At 40.3% G+C, this 17,529-nt stretch overlaps 1 protein-coding gene across 1 annotated transcript; it reads left to right on the forward strand.

Moving 5' to 3' along the window:
- Window positions 1-10,737: 10,737 nt before the first annotated feature.
- S100Z (S100 calcium binding protein Z) lies at window positions 10,738-14,177 on the forward strand. Its single transcript, XM_020998455.2, has 2 exons — window positions 10,738-11,049; window positions 14,001-14,177. Exons 1-2 carry the CDS (start codon window positions 10,909-10,911, stop codon window positions 14,157-14,159), a joined length of 300 nt encoding a protein of 99 aa, XP_020854114.1. The 5' UTR covers window positions 10,738-10,908; the 3' UTR covers window positions 14,160-14,177.
- The last annotated feature ends 3,352 nt before the right edge of the window (window positions 14,178-17,529 follow it).

Here is a 17,529-nt window from a genome sequence, read left to right on the forward strand (position 1 = left end):
TGATTTATTATTTTGTTGATTGCCTAGACTTTAAAAAGTTATGCAGAAAATAATAATGCAAATTAAATTTAAAAGTATGTTATGAGTAATTTTTTTTTCGGGAATGCTAGTTGTTAAACATTTACCAGCTTGTGCCTCTACAGAAGACAGTCTCAGGAGAGGAGGGCTACAGATTCCTCCTGCTATTCACTTAAAAAAGCAGAGTTATCTGAACAGGTGGAAGGAGCCGATGTGGTACTGACATCCTAACAGAGGCACAAGAAACAAGTGTCTCTTTGAGTGCCTTCAAAGGGTATTGAGTGACCTAATTAAGAAAAACAGAGGTCCTGCAAATGGACTAATTCTGTGCTGAGAGTTTTAAGAGGGCAAAGAGAAAAGAGGGTAAAAGGAACACATTAGTATAGGAAGGAGGAAGAAAGAGATGGAACATGTTATGTCTCATAACTGGAGCTTATGAGAAGATGAACGCAGAGAAAAAAAGTGAGAGGAACAGGCATCAGATAAGCCTCACTCATCTTAAATTGACAAGACGGTTGGAGTTGAACACACACAAAAATTTTAGTATAGGAAAACATTAAATATGACAGGGAAACAAGTAAGGTTGGGAAGAGGGGGAGGTATTAAGAGGAAGGATAATACCTTTGGGGGAACAGTCACAAAACAAACTTCCTGATCTTGAAGAGAAAATTAAAAAAAGAAAGAAGAACTATAATCTATAGGCATACCCATCAATTGGGGAATGGCTAAATAAATTGTGGTATATGAACGTGGTAGAATATTATTGTACTGTAAGAAATAACACAAGAGATGGTTTCAGAAAATCCCAGAAGTTATGAATGAGGAGAACAATTTAAAGGACAATAATTAGAAGACTTAAGAATTCTGATCATTGACCAACTATGCGACCAGAGGACTCATGATAGAGCGTCTTACCCATCTTCTGACAGAGAAGTGATGGACTCAAGATGGAGAAAAAGATATACTTTGGGACAAGGACACTTTGTAGATTCATACAGCTATCCTTCTGACTTCCCAGACTTTAACTCTGTGCCTCAGCTGCTGTCTCACCCTTGAACTTCCCTTAGTGCCTGGGGCCTTCTTACTCTGGAACTTATCTCTTCACTATACTACCCTCTTCTCCAGCTGGTGAGTTTATCCTAGGGCCTCTAGTTTGGTGAAGGGCTTGGGCCAGCCATCCTTCATTCCCCTCCCATCTCTGTTCCTGAATTTCTGAACTTCAAAACCAGGTACTTTCTCACCCCCTCCACCCTTTTCCATTTCTATTTGTGTGTTGTCTCCCTCTCATCTCCATTATACTGTAAGTTCCTTGAGGGCAGGGAGTCTCTTTCTTTCTTTTCTTTTTTTTTAGTGGAGTATCTTTCTTTTTGCTTGTATTTGTGTCCCCACAACTTGGCACAGTGCCTGCCACATAGTAAATGCTTAATAAATATTTGCCTTGTTTGGTTTTTATAAGGTTTTTTCTTTCTTTCTTAGTTTTTAATTAGGGGAGGGGCATTAGCAGCAAAGAGGGGTTATCAATAGCAATGCCAAAAAAGAGGGGGCACTGAAACTTTTTTTTTAAATTGTACGTTTTCTCCCTCTCCAGCTCCTCCCCCATTCATTGAGAAGGCAGGAAATATATCAATTATACATGTAAAATCATGCTAAACTTTTTATGCTTCTTTTTTCTGTTTTATTTTTAATAATTTATTTTAACATTCATTTTAAAATACATATTTTTAAAATTAGCGGTTTGAAATTGAGACTTATATTTTAATATATAATCCTCTTGTATTCTGTATATAAGAATGCTCTCTTTTGGATGTTTAAGTTCATAATAAAAAATGTAATTAAAATATCCTGCTATTATAATCGCCATTTTGGTACTAAGAGGAAGACAGTGCACACCATTATCCATTTTCTAAGACTAGTCAAAAGTCTAAGGTATGGACGCCTTAATGTTGTTGGGTTGTTTGTTTTTTTTAATATGCTTTGTTGATGCCATTTTTTCCTCATTATAGCCATTTCCTTCACACCCTCTCCCACCTTGAATTCTCCTTTGTGACAAAGGAAGGGAAGGGAATAAGCATTTATTAAGCACCTACTATGTGCCAGGCACTGTGCTATGCACTTTACAAATATTATCTCATTTGATCTTTTTAATAACCTTGGGAGATAGGTGGTATTACTGTCTCCATTTTCGTTGAGGAAATTGAGACAGAGAGGTTAAGTGACTTGCCCAGAGTGACACAGCTAGTGTCTGAGGCTTGATTTGAACTCGGGTTTCCAAGCCCAGTGAAGAGGTCTAGGACTTTTGGGGTGCTGCAAAATCCCCAAGATCGCGGTACTGGGCCCTGCTGAATGAATTCAACTCAAATCTTCAGCCAGAGGAAAAGTTTATTAGTGATAAATCACATTGACCAGGTGACGCCCGTAAAGATGAGCGGGCATGAGAGGTTCTCAGTCTTCTGGGCCTGAGTTTCTCAGCATCTGAATGAGGGCCAAGGTGGATCTTAAATACTAAAGTAACTTAGGGTGGCCAGAGAAGGGGGTTAGGAAAAGGGTCTAGGTAAGAATTCTAATTGGGGAGGTCTGAGAGATTGAATAGACAATGGGAATAGCTAATGGAGGGAGCAGGAAGGCAGAAGTTTGAAAGGCATATGCACAAAATCAAGGTGGGGCTAGGACTTTCAAAAGGAGATAAGGGGAGTCAATAAGGAACAGTTTGAGACCAGAGAAGGCCTTTCTGGGGCCTATAGACAAAAGGGAGCCAGATTCTTTTAGGAGGCATCTGAATAAGATTAAAAGGTAAGGCTAAGGCTTTCAAAGGGAGATGAGGGTCTGGGGCCTGTGAGTCAGATTCCCTTTGGGGCAAAGGGCCAAGATCTTGGCTTGGGCCCCGCCCCCATCACCCAGCCTCTATCTGCTGCCCAAATCTTAGTGTTATTTTTATACTGAACTATGTATATTCTGCTTCAGATCTATCATGTATATTTTAACACAAAATTTACCTGGACAATGTCATATTATTACAAATCTTGGAGCGCTACAGAAGTCAAGGGATCAGAACTGTAGGTGAACCCAACAATGCAAAAGTGCATGCTGGGTGTGGGTAAATTGTAGTATATTTCCAAGGTGCCTGGCATGGTAGATACTTCAAATTGAATGTAATTGGACCCCTGCTCAAAAAGTGATGAAGGATATTGAAAAGTATACTATCAGAAAAGAAGGTGGTTTAGTCACATGGTGAAAGCAAAAGATAGTAACTGACTTTTATAAAAGCTGTAAAGTTTACAAAATACTTGATTCAGATACCTCTTCACTCCACTCTTTCACGCCACTTCTCACATTGGTCAGTTCTTCTAAGAAACTTCATTTTGAGAAGGGTCCAAACTAACTACCCCTCATTGTCCAGACTTAGCCACCATTCCCCCATGCAGGGACCTCCTTCTCCCTCCCCCTACTTTTCAGCTCCCCTTTAAATGGGTCGTTCCCCCATTATATTATAGTCTTGTCGAGGAGAGGGCCTATTTTTCTTTTTGCTTCTATTTACGTCCCCAGCACTTAGCACACTGGTTGGCACATAGGAAGTGCTTAATAAATGCTTGCTAACTGACACCCATTATCTGATTTGAGATAATAGGTGGCTAGCCAGACTGCTCCTCCAGTACCTGTGAAGTGTGCGCAGAAGAGGGCCTCCAACATGTCGGGTGGATGCTGTGAGGAAAATATGGAGAAGAATGTGAACAAGGATTACACAGCATAAGAAGGTGTGACTAGGCATGTAAAGCTGGAAGGTCGTGCCCCAGGAATCTGTCTGGGCCTATGCGATTTAACATTTTTTATTACTGACTTCAGTAAAAAGGCATAGACAGCAAAGTTTAGGGGGATATGAACACATTGGTTGATACCATCTGGCGCCAAAAAGATTTTGGCAGTTTATAAGGGTTGACAAATTATTGTCTGAGGGCCAAATCCAACCTACTTCCTGCTTTTGTATTGCCAGGGAGTTAAGAATGGCTTTTACATTAAAAAGAAAAAAAGTTTTATTGTAAAGACCATTTTGAGCTCAAGAGCCATATAAGAGCAGGTGGTGCCCATGGACTGTAGTTTTAGAACACTGGGCCACATCTTCTAAGATGAAATATGATAGGGATAAATAGACAGTCTTAGACTTGGGCTCGAAAAATCAACTTCATATATGCCAAATGGGAGAGGCATGGTTAGACTGCAGTTTATCTAAGAAAGATCTGGAGGCTCCAGGAAGCTCAAGATGAGCCAGTAGGGTAAGATGGAAGCCAAAAAGACTACTGTGACATTGGGCTTCATTAAGAGATAGGGCTTCCAGGAACAACAAGGGTATAATCTGGCTGCATAGCCTGGCCTTGGTCAAACAGCTTCTGGATGACTGTGCTCAGCCTTTTGTTCCAGGTTTAATTCATGTCAGTCCCCATCTTGAAGTCTACATTCTAATCTACTGAACTAACTGCTGTTCCATCTACAAGACATTCCATTTCCTGCTGTCCCCCGTGCCGAAATCCTCCTCTTCTTGGAATCTCAAGCTTCCTTCAAGACTCAGTCCATGCACCAGCTCATATATATCAGGTGTTTTCCTCATCCCCCACCCAAAGCTGTTAGTATTCACCCAACCCCCCTGCCATTACTTTGTATTTACTTACCTGTGTATATGTTTTATCTCCACTCCCACCTCAGTTGGATGTAAGGGACTGTTACATTTTTATCTTTGCATTACTAGTGCTTTGCAAGGTGCCTGGCACAGTAAGCATTTCAAATTTAATTGAAATGTGTAAAAGGTCTTCATGGGAACCTTCAAGACTGGTATTTTGAGATCTCTTCTAGTCATGTGAATTATCTTTCAAGTCATCCTGGTATACATCGTAACAACAGTATAAATAATAGTAGAGAGGGGATTTCAAAATAAAATAGCATAACTGTACCCTAAGAGTAATGGCGATTTCCCTTCCTTTTCATTTCTTCCCTTGGCACTGATGTACACAAGTTATGTTTGCAATGTCCCATTAGAATGTAAGTTCTAGAAGGAAAGAGACTGTCTCTTTTGCATTTGTACCTCAGTTAGTCAATCAAAACTAGCATTTATTAAGCGCCTACCAAGCACTGGAGATATAAAGAAAAGCAAAAACCAGTCTCTGCGCTCATGGAGCTCACATTCCATTGGAGGAGAAAACATACAATGAGTATGCATAAATGAGACAAAGACAGAGTAAGCTGAGAGTAATCTCACAAAGAAGGTACTGAGAAGGTACTAAGGACAGCTAGGGGCAGTGAGGTGGTGCAATGGTTAGAGTGCTGGGCCTGAAGTCAGGCAGACTCATCTTTCTGAGTTCAAATCTGGCCTTAGACACTTACTAGTTGTGTAAGCCTGGGCAAGTTATTTAACCCTGTTTGCCTCAGTTCCTTTATCTGTCAAATGAACTGGAGAAGGAAATGACAAACCACCCCAGTGTCTTTGCTAAGAAAACCCCAGATGGGGTCATGAAGAGTCAGACACGACTGAACAGCTACAACAAATAAAATTAAGGAGCACAGGGGAAGTCTTCTTGAAGATGGTAGGGCTTTAGGTGAGACTTGAAGAAAGTCAGGGAAGTCGGAAGGCAGAGAAGAAGAGAAGGGAGAGAGTCATGGCATAGGGGACAGTCAGTGGAAACAGTTCAGGCAGTTCTCAGTTGTTGTTCATACTCAAAGAGGACCAAAATGATGTTGTTATGCAGGATGTGTCCACCTGTGGCTGATCAGACTGACATGAGCGTGGAAGGCTCTACCACAGGTCAAGCACAAATGGTCTTTATGAACATTTGTAATGGAGATGTTTCTAAATTTGTGCATCTCACAGGTTTGGCTTGGGGTTTTGTTTTGTTTTGTTTTTTCTTTGAGCTACTACAACTTTGCTTTGCTCATAGAGCACAGTACCTTCTTTGATGTAGACATGCCACGTGGGTGGTCCTGTGCCAGCATCTCTCATGTCTCACGATCAGTTCCAGAGAGAGATCCGGAGAGAGTCCTTGTATCGCTTCTTCCAAACTCCACGTGCTCTTGCCGAGTGTGAATTCTTTTTAAATGGTCTTTTTAGTAAACATACATTTGGCATTCAAACAACATGGCCAGCCCATAGGAGTTATGCTCTCTGCGATAGAGTTTCAACGTGTGGCAGTTCAGCTCGAGGAAGGACCCAAGTGAAACATACCTTATCTTGCCAGGTGATCTCCAGAATCTTCCTAAGACAATTCAAAAGGAAGTGATTCAGTTTCCTGGCATGACATTGGTATATCATCCAGGCATACGATGAGGTCAGCACAACAGCATACGTGCTTGTTGACCAGATTAGTTTTGATTGCAAAACCCAATGCCAGCTTCATGGCACTCCTCTTCTTCACTGCAGTCACTCCGGAAAAATAAATATCTCCTACTTCAGTAAGTTGGTCAACATTTACCAGCCTTATTTCACTCAAGGCTGCTATTTGGATGCAATACCTGCTGAGTTCTCTTGCAACAAGAGCTGTTTTTCTTTCAGGTCTACTGGATTTCTTGTCGGCTATAAGTTTGTGCACAGTCCACATCCTAATAGTGAGTAGAATCATCTTTGCAAAAGTTTTTGTACATTTTTTTGTGTTTTGATGGCAGGGTAGGATCCCCAACTGCCATGGTAAGCAGGCCAAGATTAGGTTGGGTGAAGCAAACAATTTTTAGGGCATCTTTTCTAGCCCTTTCCTCATTGCAGGAGGTGAGCAGTGCAGTCCTTTAAAAAGACTGTTCAGACATCCAGGAGGTGGCCAAATCTCACCACTGCTTCAGTCTTGTGAAAAGACAACCATATGGCCTGGGCCATATATGTGCAGGGTTGTGACTACAGCTCCCATTGTAGCCACATCTGCTGCTTCGTCACTTGCCCATTGCCACAGGACTTTTGAGGTAAAATGGTATGGGTGATGTCTTTCGACTCTCACATAAATTGACAGACCTGCATGAAGTCCTCAGCCTCTCTCTTCCAGAGTCATTGGAGTCCAGTGACAAGACAAAAGTCAAGACAACTGATGACTGATGTCTTGGGATGCAGTGAATGACCTTGGAGTCAGTCTTTGATATCTAACCAGGCTCAAAGCATGCCTGCTTCAGCCGCCTTTATGGCTGTCAGAACAAATTGTTCTCATCTGCCCATTCCGCCAGGGGAAGTCTTCACATGTTTAGGGTAGACACCCCTCTAATTCACCAATGGTTCTGAGGCCTGTCAATTACCCTCAACCTAGTTTTGCTCATCTGCTGAGATGGTTTACCAGGGTGTGATCACTGTGCATATTACAGCTTCTTGGAGGCATAGGTGAGAGTTGGGTAACTGGTTGGACACTGAAGGTGAATGAGTAGTCTTGAAAAGGCTTCAACAAGCCCTCACACTAGAGGTACTAGTCTTCCTTGAACTCCCATATACCTCTCACTGAAAACACACGAAGTCAGGAAATGGAATGTCTTGTTTCAGGTACAGCAAGGTGGCACTGTCACTGCATTGTAGAATATGTGGAAGGAAGGAAGATGTAAGAAGACTGGAAAGGTGGGAAGGGGTCAGTTAAGTTAAGAGCTTTAAAAACAGTATTTTATGTTTGATCCTGGAGGTAATAAGGAGCCATTGGAATTGATTGAATAGAGGGTGAAATAGTCAGATCTATGACAATACTTTACACAGTGTCTGGTACCTAGTAAGCTGTTTGATTGATTGATTGATTCATTCATTCATTCACTCACTCACTCACTCATTCATTCATTCACTCAGTTACCTATAGGCAGTAGGTGTAACATATTGGTGATGGCTCAAAAGGTTGGAATTCACCCTAAGCAAGTCACTTATTCTCTCTGAGATTGAATTCTTCACCTATAAAATGGGGCTAATCACATTTGCACTACTTGTAAATCATAAAGCAATATAAAAAGATCTAAGATAATTGTATCCCAGGCTGTTCACTTATCTTAGTATTCTGTGCTCTCTAGCTACCTAGACTAAACAAAGTGTTGATTAGATTTCTATCACTACTGTTAGTATTTTCTTTTTGAAGTGTCAGTCCTTCAAGCTCTTCGCAAGTTGAAGCAGGAACAATTTTGTTTAGGTGCCTCTAAGTTTATGCAAAGTTGCCATCTTCCATCTAGAGAATTAGAGGAGTAGTGCCCCAGAAGACCACCAGGGGGTGGGCTGACACCATAGAAAACAACATAAACTCTAGGAAACCATGTTGATCCCTGGTTGTGTGAAGACAAGATGGGAATCTTTTTGAATTTTTCATCCTCTGTCCCTACTCTAGGGCCCCACAATCCACAGCATAAACAGATCGCATTACTGAGCTCACTGTCAAACAATAGCTGAGTTTTAGAGAGCATTCTTCACATAAATCATGTCATTTGAGCCTAACAGCATTATGGAATGGGGCCATGATTTTGCCTATAGTCATACACCTAGTAATTAGCAAAGGCGGAATTCGAACTAAGGTGTTCCTGACTTCAGGGCCACAAAACTTCCACTCGGTGTACTTCGCATCATTTTTTCTTATCTTCCCAAATTCCACAAGCCAGCAAAATGTGCCATTCCCCAACATTACAATTTTCATCTTTCATCCTATTAAGGTGTTGCCTATTAATTGAATTAACTTATTGATGAGGCTAAACGTCATTTAAATGTATGTAGTCTTCTAAAATAAGACTATTCATAACACTTTTTTATAACGTTGCTATTTTACTGTTCTTTTTTATCCTATTTTATAAATATCTTTAGTTTTGACAACACTTTCATTTCTGAATGTATTCCTCCTCTGTTCCCTACCTAGGGAACCATCCCTTGTCACAGATTAAAAAAGAAAGAGAAACAAAAGCAGGGAAACAACACTAACTGATACATCAACTACTTTCTATAGTTTATGTAATATTCCACACCCAAAGTCTTCTGCCTCTGAAATATGAAAAAGGAAGATGTATTTTCCCAGTTTTTTCCCAGTCATTATGTTACTGTTCATTTTAACTCCAGCATTTTAACTTGTTAATACTAGTTTCTTTGCCCTGTAAATAGTACTAGCTGATTAATACACGTTGTTTGGTTGATGGATTGTTCAAGAGTTTTTAGATCACAAAATCCAAATATTTGTGGAAGTCAGATGTTTCAGGTCTAAATAGAGAGCAATCTCCCTCCTTCTCTTCTGACCTTCCAGGTACAATACTTCTGTTCACTGGACCAATATGGGATCAGTGATTTGGTCTCTATACTCTAGACCAGGGGTGGGAAATCTGTGGCATTCTAGGTCCCTGGGTGTGTCCTTTTAACTGAGTCCAAGTTTTACAGAACAAATCATTTTATTAAGAGGATTTGTTCTGTGAAGTCTGGATTTAGTCAAAGAGGATCTAGGCCACATGTGGCCTCAAGACCACAGGTTTCCCACCCTTGCTGTAGACTCTAGACTCTGAGTCACCAGAGCAGGGGAAAGAGAAGAGAATCCCTCTTCCATCCTTTCTCAAGACAAGCATTTTCATAGGTATTAAATTTCTCTCTTCCACTAAATTCCTACTTGCCATTGCACAGAAAAGGCCTTAGATTCCAAAGACTAAGCTAGAAAGAGTAGAGAGTATGATCAGGGGACCAACCTGGCAAAGTCTTGAGAACTTTCTCAGCAGATGGTGGCCACGGAGGTGATTATGATCTTTTTGAGGGGGACCACAGGAATAGTTTTGGTGGAAGGAGAACTTACTCCAATGAAATCACAGGCCTTTTGAAGCATTACAATAGCTGGCTATAATCATCTCTGTGTAGCTAATCCTAGTAGGGTTTAATTCTTCAGCAAACTCATAGGTTCTCTTCCCAACCCTTATTTGGGTTGGCACAAAGAAGCCCACCTTGGAATTGCTTGGAAGAAAAGAAAAGGACTTTTCTCTTTCTCTTCTTGGGATCACTAAATTTTAGGCTTGAGGAAAAGTCAATTTTCCAAAATATAATAAATGACTTCTAGGGTTGTTTCTTCCAGCATCTCTTACACTTCCCTTCTGTGTGTTCACTTCATGAACCTTTGAGCTCTAGGCTGCTGCTCAGGGTTTCATTACCATGAACTTGCCTTTGGTTTTGCCAAAGTCTCTTCAGGTTTGAGCAAAACAATGTTTCCTTCACCTCTTCTCTATATTTAGCTATCTTCCCAGCCCTCAACTTCCTAGCAACTAATTGCATTTCTGATGTTTGTTCTATAATGGTAGGTCAGGCTTCCTCTTTTCCCTTCTCCTCCCTTCCCCACCCCCAACCAGTTGTGGGCGAAGGACTCCCAGCCCTTCCCTCAAGGCCAGATGAGGCAGCAGGGTGCTCACCTGCTTATTCTGGACAAATAACTGGAGAGGAGGTTCCCCTGGTTGCATCTCTTATTACCGGTAATTTTTATCTATTCTCCAGGGGAGCTGATGTGTGCTGGGTGGAACTCCTGTTAAATGCATTTGGGTTAGTTGTAACTACCTGTTGACACAGAAGTGTGTTGTCCAAAAAGGTATGAAGTTAAATATTTTCTTTTTATAGTGGGGAGGAAGAAGCTTTGTTTCCAAAAAGATTATGTAATAAATTATTGCTTGTTTACTAGCTGGCAGAACAAATCTGTAAGGGGTGTACTTTGGGAGGCAAAACCCAAGCCCACTCACTCATCTAATTTTTTTTGCAGTTTGCTCTAGAGTGGGATGAAAACTTGTTAAAATGATTACTAGAGTCTGACAATCACCCCTCATTTCTTGAATGTCTCGGAGATCTACTGGAATGTTCTGCTTTCACAGCAGTTTCAAATTGTCCCCATCTGCTTTGGTCACCTTCCATCAGGCTTGCCTGGCATCTCAGGTTGGTGTCAGGTCCTACAAGCTGAGCTGCTGACTGCCATGCCGACCCAGCTAGAGAAGGCCATGGACACCCTCATTAAAATCTTTCACTGTTACTCCAGCAAAGAAGGGGACATGTTCAAGCTCAACAAAGGGGAGTTAAAGCTACTTCTCCAGAATGAGCTCACTGACTTCCTATCAGTAAGTGAGCTTTTCTTTTCTCTCTGTCTTTCAATTGGAGGTAAATGGAGGCAGTTCCAGCAATAGGAGTTGCATGTTCTACTGTTGTTTCTTTTGGATCTTGCAATTTGACAAAGTGTCAACTGGGCCTGGTGCTTCAGATACACATAGATGGATGGATGGCTAGATAGATAGTCATAGATAGATAGGTGGGTGGGTAGATGGATGGATAGATAGGTGAATAGACAGATAGATAGACAGAAGACAGATAGGCAGGTAGATAGAGAGATAGAGAGACAGACAAAAAGACAGGCAGGCAGATAGATAGATAAATAGACAAATAGAAAGACAGACAGATTAATAGATAAATAGATATAGATAGACAAATAGGCAGGCAGACAGATACATAGATATAGATAGATAGGTAGACAGATAGATAGACAAAAAGTCAGGCAGGCAGATAGATAAATAGACAAATAGAAAGACAGACAGATAAACAGATAGATTAATAGATTAATAGATAAATAGATATAGATAGATACGTAGATAGACAAATAGGCATGCAGGCAAACAGATAGAATTAGATAGGTAGGTAGATAGATAGATAGATAGTTAGACAAATAGACAGGCAGGCAGACAGGCAGATAGATAGATATAGATAGGTGGATAGATAGATAGATAGATAGATAGATAGATAGATAGATAGATAGATAGTTGACAGACATATAGACAGGCAGGCAGATAGATAGATACAGATATAGATAGATAGATAGATTTATATACATATATAAAATCAAAAGCCCAGCATGAAGTATGTGTGCATTTCATGATACATGTGGTTGAGGTGTGCCCTAAGACTACTTTCACCTGCTTACCCCTGACCCTTTTGGTTTGTCTGCCATAGACCTAGAGCTAGAAGACACCTTGGAGGTCATTTAGTCCAACTTCCCTATTTTGTAGGTGAGAAAATGGAGGCCAAGGGAAGCCAAGTGACTTAACCAAGATCACATAGGCAGTGTCAGAGGCAGGCTTTGAACCTAAGTCTTTCTAGAGTCACTGCTCTTTCCACTGTACATTGTGAGCAGAACAGAAAGGAGAGAAAGTCAAAAGTGGAAGACCACTAAAGTGCCTACCAGTTCCAGATCTATGATCCCTACTCTTCTTTGAAACTCAGTTCCCTGTACCTCCCTCCATGAGGCTTTCTAGATCCTTCCAGATGCTAGTGTCTCCACCTGAAAAGACCTCATATTGACTTTTTAAACTTTTTATCTCTGCTTATATATATATGTACATATTGTTTCCCCAGATGGAATATAAGCTCTTTGAGTTCAGGGATTGCTTCATTTTTTTTTTTTGTATTTGTGTCTCCAGCATCCCACATAGTGCCTGGAATATTGTAGATGATAAATGCTTATTGATGAATTGATTGATAATCCTGTCATTTTGTTGGCAATTCAGCTCATAGAGCAGGGAGCCATGCCTAGCTGGTGGCAAAATCGTATTGGGTATGATTCATCTGGGCCAGGATTTAAGTTATGGATGATGACATTTCATGTAGCTTGCTCTTCAGTTGATTAAAATATAGGCTTCCTTAGAAGAGAGGGAGAAAAAAGTCAATTTTGTGTAGTGAATGACTAAGATTTGGAAAGCTGCGTCAACTCAGCACAAGCTGATTGGAATCAATAGCTGGGGGTGTGTCTGGAATATGAGCCAGTTCAGGAGACCAGGTGCATAGCAAACAGACACTCTTCTCAAATTGGCAAGGTTCAATAAATCTATGGAAAAGGCCTCCTATTAACAGATTGCGGCACCATCCTGATGAAAAAGTCACATCTTGTGGCATGAGGGAGCTGCCTTGAATTGATCTGAGCACAACCAGGATGCTCAGGCAAGACGTTATTATGAATAAAGAATGTCATAAGACTTCAAAACACTTCTGAAATGTAACCAGTAAATTATATGGATCTTGTTGTGATATAGTCAGGCTTAATGTACATTTTGAAAAATAAGGTATAGTATTCTACATGACCCTTGTTCAAGATTGGGTGCAGTTCAGTGAGCATTTGTTAAGCACGTACTATGTGTAAGGCCCTGTACTGGACACTAGAACGTCTGGGGTATTGTTTTATTTCAAACTTTCAACTAAGTTACTTCATTGCATGACACTAAAGACTAGATACTCAGTAGGTAAAACTCAAACTTGATACACCAATGCATTTTACACAATTTTGTTTCTGTTAAGCTCATTTTGATCAAATGTAAATTTTATGAGCTTTACTGGTGGTGGTTAGTAATATCATGTGAGAAGGGAGATAGCAGGGTATAGTGGGAAAAGCCCTCAATTTTGAGTTACACGACTTGAGGTAGAATCCTGGCTTATTGCCAGTGTGACCTTAACTTCTATGGTCTTCAGTTCCCTCATCAGTAAAATGGGGGGGGGGATTGGATTAGATGACTTCAAAGGTATATTTTTGCTCTAAATGTATGATCCCATGATTCTAAGGCCTTTATTCACAACTGGAGAAAATGAATCACAATAAAACAAACATTAGTCAGAGAAGAGGTAAGACTTTCTATGGGCCTTCATCTTTTCTAAGCCCAAATATATCTTGACTCCCTCCCAAACATAGATATTCTTTGCATTCTGAAAATACTCTTTAGGTGACTATAATATAAACTATTTTCTTATCTGTCTGGTAGTTCATAAAAGAAAAAAAAAACTGTTATTGGGAGATTGTTTTAGTGTTCATTCCAATCTGTGCTGTGATGATAAGGTCTTACAGGGTGGGACTGGGTCTGTCTAAATCAGGGTGTTCAGCACCAAGGACACCACCACGCACACGGAAAATGTCTTTGGATGATGAAATCTTCGATGTAAATACCAGCTGTAAATACCAGATGGTATTTGTGAGCTATTGTGTGCCCCCACCCCAAATCTGAAAGCTGGAAATTTCTTTTTTTTTTCTTTTCAGTGCCAGAAGGATCCTGAATTGGTCGACAAGATCATGAAGGATCTGGATGCCAATAAAGACAATGAAGTGGACTTTAATGAGTTTGTAGTTATGGTGGCTGCCCTGACAGTGGCTTGCAACGATTACTTTGTAGAGCAGCTGAAGAAAAAGGGAAAGTAGAAAGAAGGGACAAATGAATCTTCCAGGCAAATACATGACCTGACTTATTTATTCCTCTACAGGCCTCCCATCACCAAGTTGTAATTAGCCTTGAAATGTCATTAAATAAGATACGCTATAAAATGTTTTGCCTTTAACTAATGCCTTTTAAAATTGTCCAAATCTTGTGTGCTCTATATTAACATTGTATAGATCTATTAGAATGGTCATAAGCATTTGCTTACAGTCAGAAAAAAAGACTATCACAAATATCTAGCTATTCTCCAGCAAGGCTAGTAGTATTTGAAACATTTATATTTGTATTTGTTTCTACTCAAATGTCCTGGTAATTGGTTTATGTCTTCTTGTCTTGCCCTGCTCCAGTCCATCTAAACACAATACCAAAATAGTTTTCCTAAGGCATTGGTCTGTCACTCTCTTGTTCGAATGTCTTCAGTGACTCCCTATTTATTCTAAAGTAAATTATAAACTCCCCCACCTAACACTGAAAGCTCTCTACAACCTGGATTTTTAGACATTTTATTTGACTTGCCCTCATACCATAGGTATATGTAGCATATTTCAATAGGTTGTATACCCAGAGACTTTTTATTTTTTAAAGATGAATATTTATTGAACACCCAAACCAACAAATCTAAACTTAATTTTAAAAACTTGACTTTAAAAATATAAACATTTAATGATGAGATACAAAATTTGAAAAAAAATATTTTGAATCATTACAATGTGCCCAGAAATACCTGGTATACTCTGTGCTCAAGTTCATGTTTCACATACTCTTCCATTCCAATTTAATTATTCCCTAAACATTATTCCATCTCTTAACCCTAGACCAGGGGTGGGGAACCTGTGGCCTTGAGGCCACATGTGGCCCTCTAGGTCCTCAAGTGTGGCCCTTTGACAGAATCCAAACTTCACAGAACAAATCCCATCAATAAAAGGATCTGTTCTGTAAAACTTGGGCTGAGTCCAAAGGCCGCACCCAAGGACCTAGAAGGCCACATGTGGCCTTGAGGCTGCAGGTTCCCCAATCCTGCCCCAGATCCTCACAGAGGCCATCTATCTATCTCCCAGTTCTGGCTGGGCTCTGTCCTTGACTCCATGTCTTGGGATCTTTCTTATCTTTCCAGGATCCTGCTTAGGTGCTTTCTCCCTCATGAAGGCTCTCCTGATTCCCTCCATTGTCCCCCATCTCACCCTCCCCAATTTACCTTGTATTTTCTTATCTGCCTACATGGTATATCCCTGCAGTAGAATGTCAGAGATTTGAGGGCATAGAATGCTATTTTTTGTCTTTACATATCCCCAGTGTCTAGCACTATGCCTTATACATAGTAGATGTTTAATAAATATTTCTTAAATTGCGGTTTTGTTGAAGTGATATTTCTCTTCATGATTACTAATTTGTACTTCTCCATGAACACTTGGAAATCTTATTTGGGACTTTCTCATTACACAAAAGAGAGGAATGAATTCTATCTCCCTCCCCCCTCGTGCCACTTTCCTATTGAAAGGATCCAGCGATGCTAATTAAGATTATGAAAGATTTGTGAGCGAATGGGCCATGCTATTAGTAAAAAAAAGCAGTGCTGATCCTTTAGTGACATCTTGTTAGTCCATGGGCAGCACAAGCAGGTCCCAGATGCAGGAAACCTGCAACAAAATGAGGCTTTTGTTGGGGGCAGGAGGTCTCAACCTATAATTTCATTTGTTTAGAGAATTACTTGCATAGAAACTTCTTTTATTTTAAAGTTATAGATGTAGTACATTTCCTGGGGCACACTCCGTGGGCTAATTTGCCTTGGAGGTGAGACATTAATCTATTGCAGATAAAGGGTATAAAACTTCATAGATGTCAGAGAAGTCTAGACCCGGGAGGACTCAGGGGTGCAGAGCTAGGCAAGTGGTCCTGAATTGGGGTACATACAGATATTGAAGGTCATTCACAGGTAATTGGCTCAAACCAGGGACTCAAGGATGTCTTGAAGGATCATGTAGGAATTGAAGGCTGAAACAGTGATGAGTCCAAAAGGCAAGGAAGCAATCTGGACAGCAATAATCAGACATACAGGTAAGGAGCCTGGGCAACAAGGCAGCATGGTGTATTAGAAAGATCACTGGATTTGGAGTCAGAGGAACTGAGTTCAGAATATGGCTCTGCTACTTATGACTTGTGCCAACCAGGGCAAATTAGCTTCTCTCTCTCGGGCTCAATTTCTTCATCTAGTATATAAGAGATTGGATCTTTCCACCTCTAAGTTCTACAACATCATAAGTGTTGGAAACCTGGAAAAGGCTTCAGGTTGAAGGTACCAATCATAAAAAGCAAGTCGGACTTTATGTACCAGAAATGATAACACAAAGAACAAACGAGAGCCAGTTAACAAACTCTTACTAAACACCTACTACGTGCCAGACGCTGTGTTTAGCACTGTGGATACAAAGAATAGCAAAAGATAGTCCTTCCCTTAAGGAGCTCACAGTCTAATGGTACAAATGATAGAAAGACAAGTCTCTGCCCTCAAGGAACTTACATTCTATTGGGGAAAATAGCACATATACAGATGAGTAAATGCACAATACATATGAAGCAAATATGAAGTAATTTTGAGAGGGACAGCAGCTCATGGGGAGAGATTAAGAGAAGCTTCATGTAGGAAGTGGCACTTCAAAAAAATGTTTTTTAAGTCTGAAGAAGAGGTGAGGAGAGATAGCATTTTGGGCCCCGGGAATAGCCTGTGTAAAGGCATAAGAATGTTAAAGGAATAGTATATAGGACAATTTGGCTGGACCTGTGAGCGCATGAAGCAGAGGCTAGCCAGAGGCAGATTGTAAGGGGCTTTAAATGCCAAAAAGTTGTTGCTGTTATTGGTGGTGGTGGTGGTGAATTTATCCTAGAAAAGGGATTATTAACCTGAGGTTCCTGAACTATTTTTCATTAACGTTTTGATAAATATTTCAATATAATTGATTTGATTTCTAATCCTATGTATTTTGTTTTATGCATTTAAAAACATTATCCTGATAAGAGGTCCACAAGCTCCACCAGACTGCCCAAGGGGATCTATGACACACACAATGAAGATTAAGGACCCCTTTCCTGGAGGTCTTGGAAGATTTCTCAGCATTGGAGATTTCTTAGCAGGAACCTGGCCTAATCAGATAGGAGTTTTAGAAAAATCACCTTGGCAGCTGAATGGAGAATAGATAGGATTGGGGAGAGATTTGAGGAAGGGAGAATAATTAGGAAGATCTTACAATAAATAGTTCAGGTGGGAGGAGATAAGATTCAGAGTTAGGGTAGAGACTGTGTGAATGGACAGATGGGTACAAATGTAAGGGATGTCACAGAAATAAAATTAACAAGACT

This window comes from Phascolarctos cinereus, unplaced genomic scaffold, assembly GCF_003287225.1.
Source record: "Phascolarctos cinereus isolate Bilbo 61053 unplaced genomic scaffold, phaCin_HiC Scaffold_4;HRSCAF=312, whole genome shotgun sequence".
NCBI lineage: Eukaryota > Metazoa > Chordata > Mammalia > Diprotodontia > Phascolarctidae > Phascolarctos > Phascolarctos cinereus.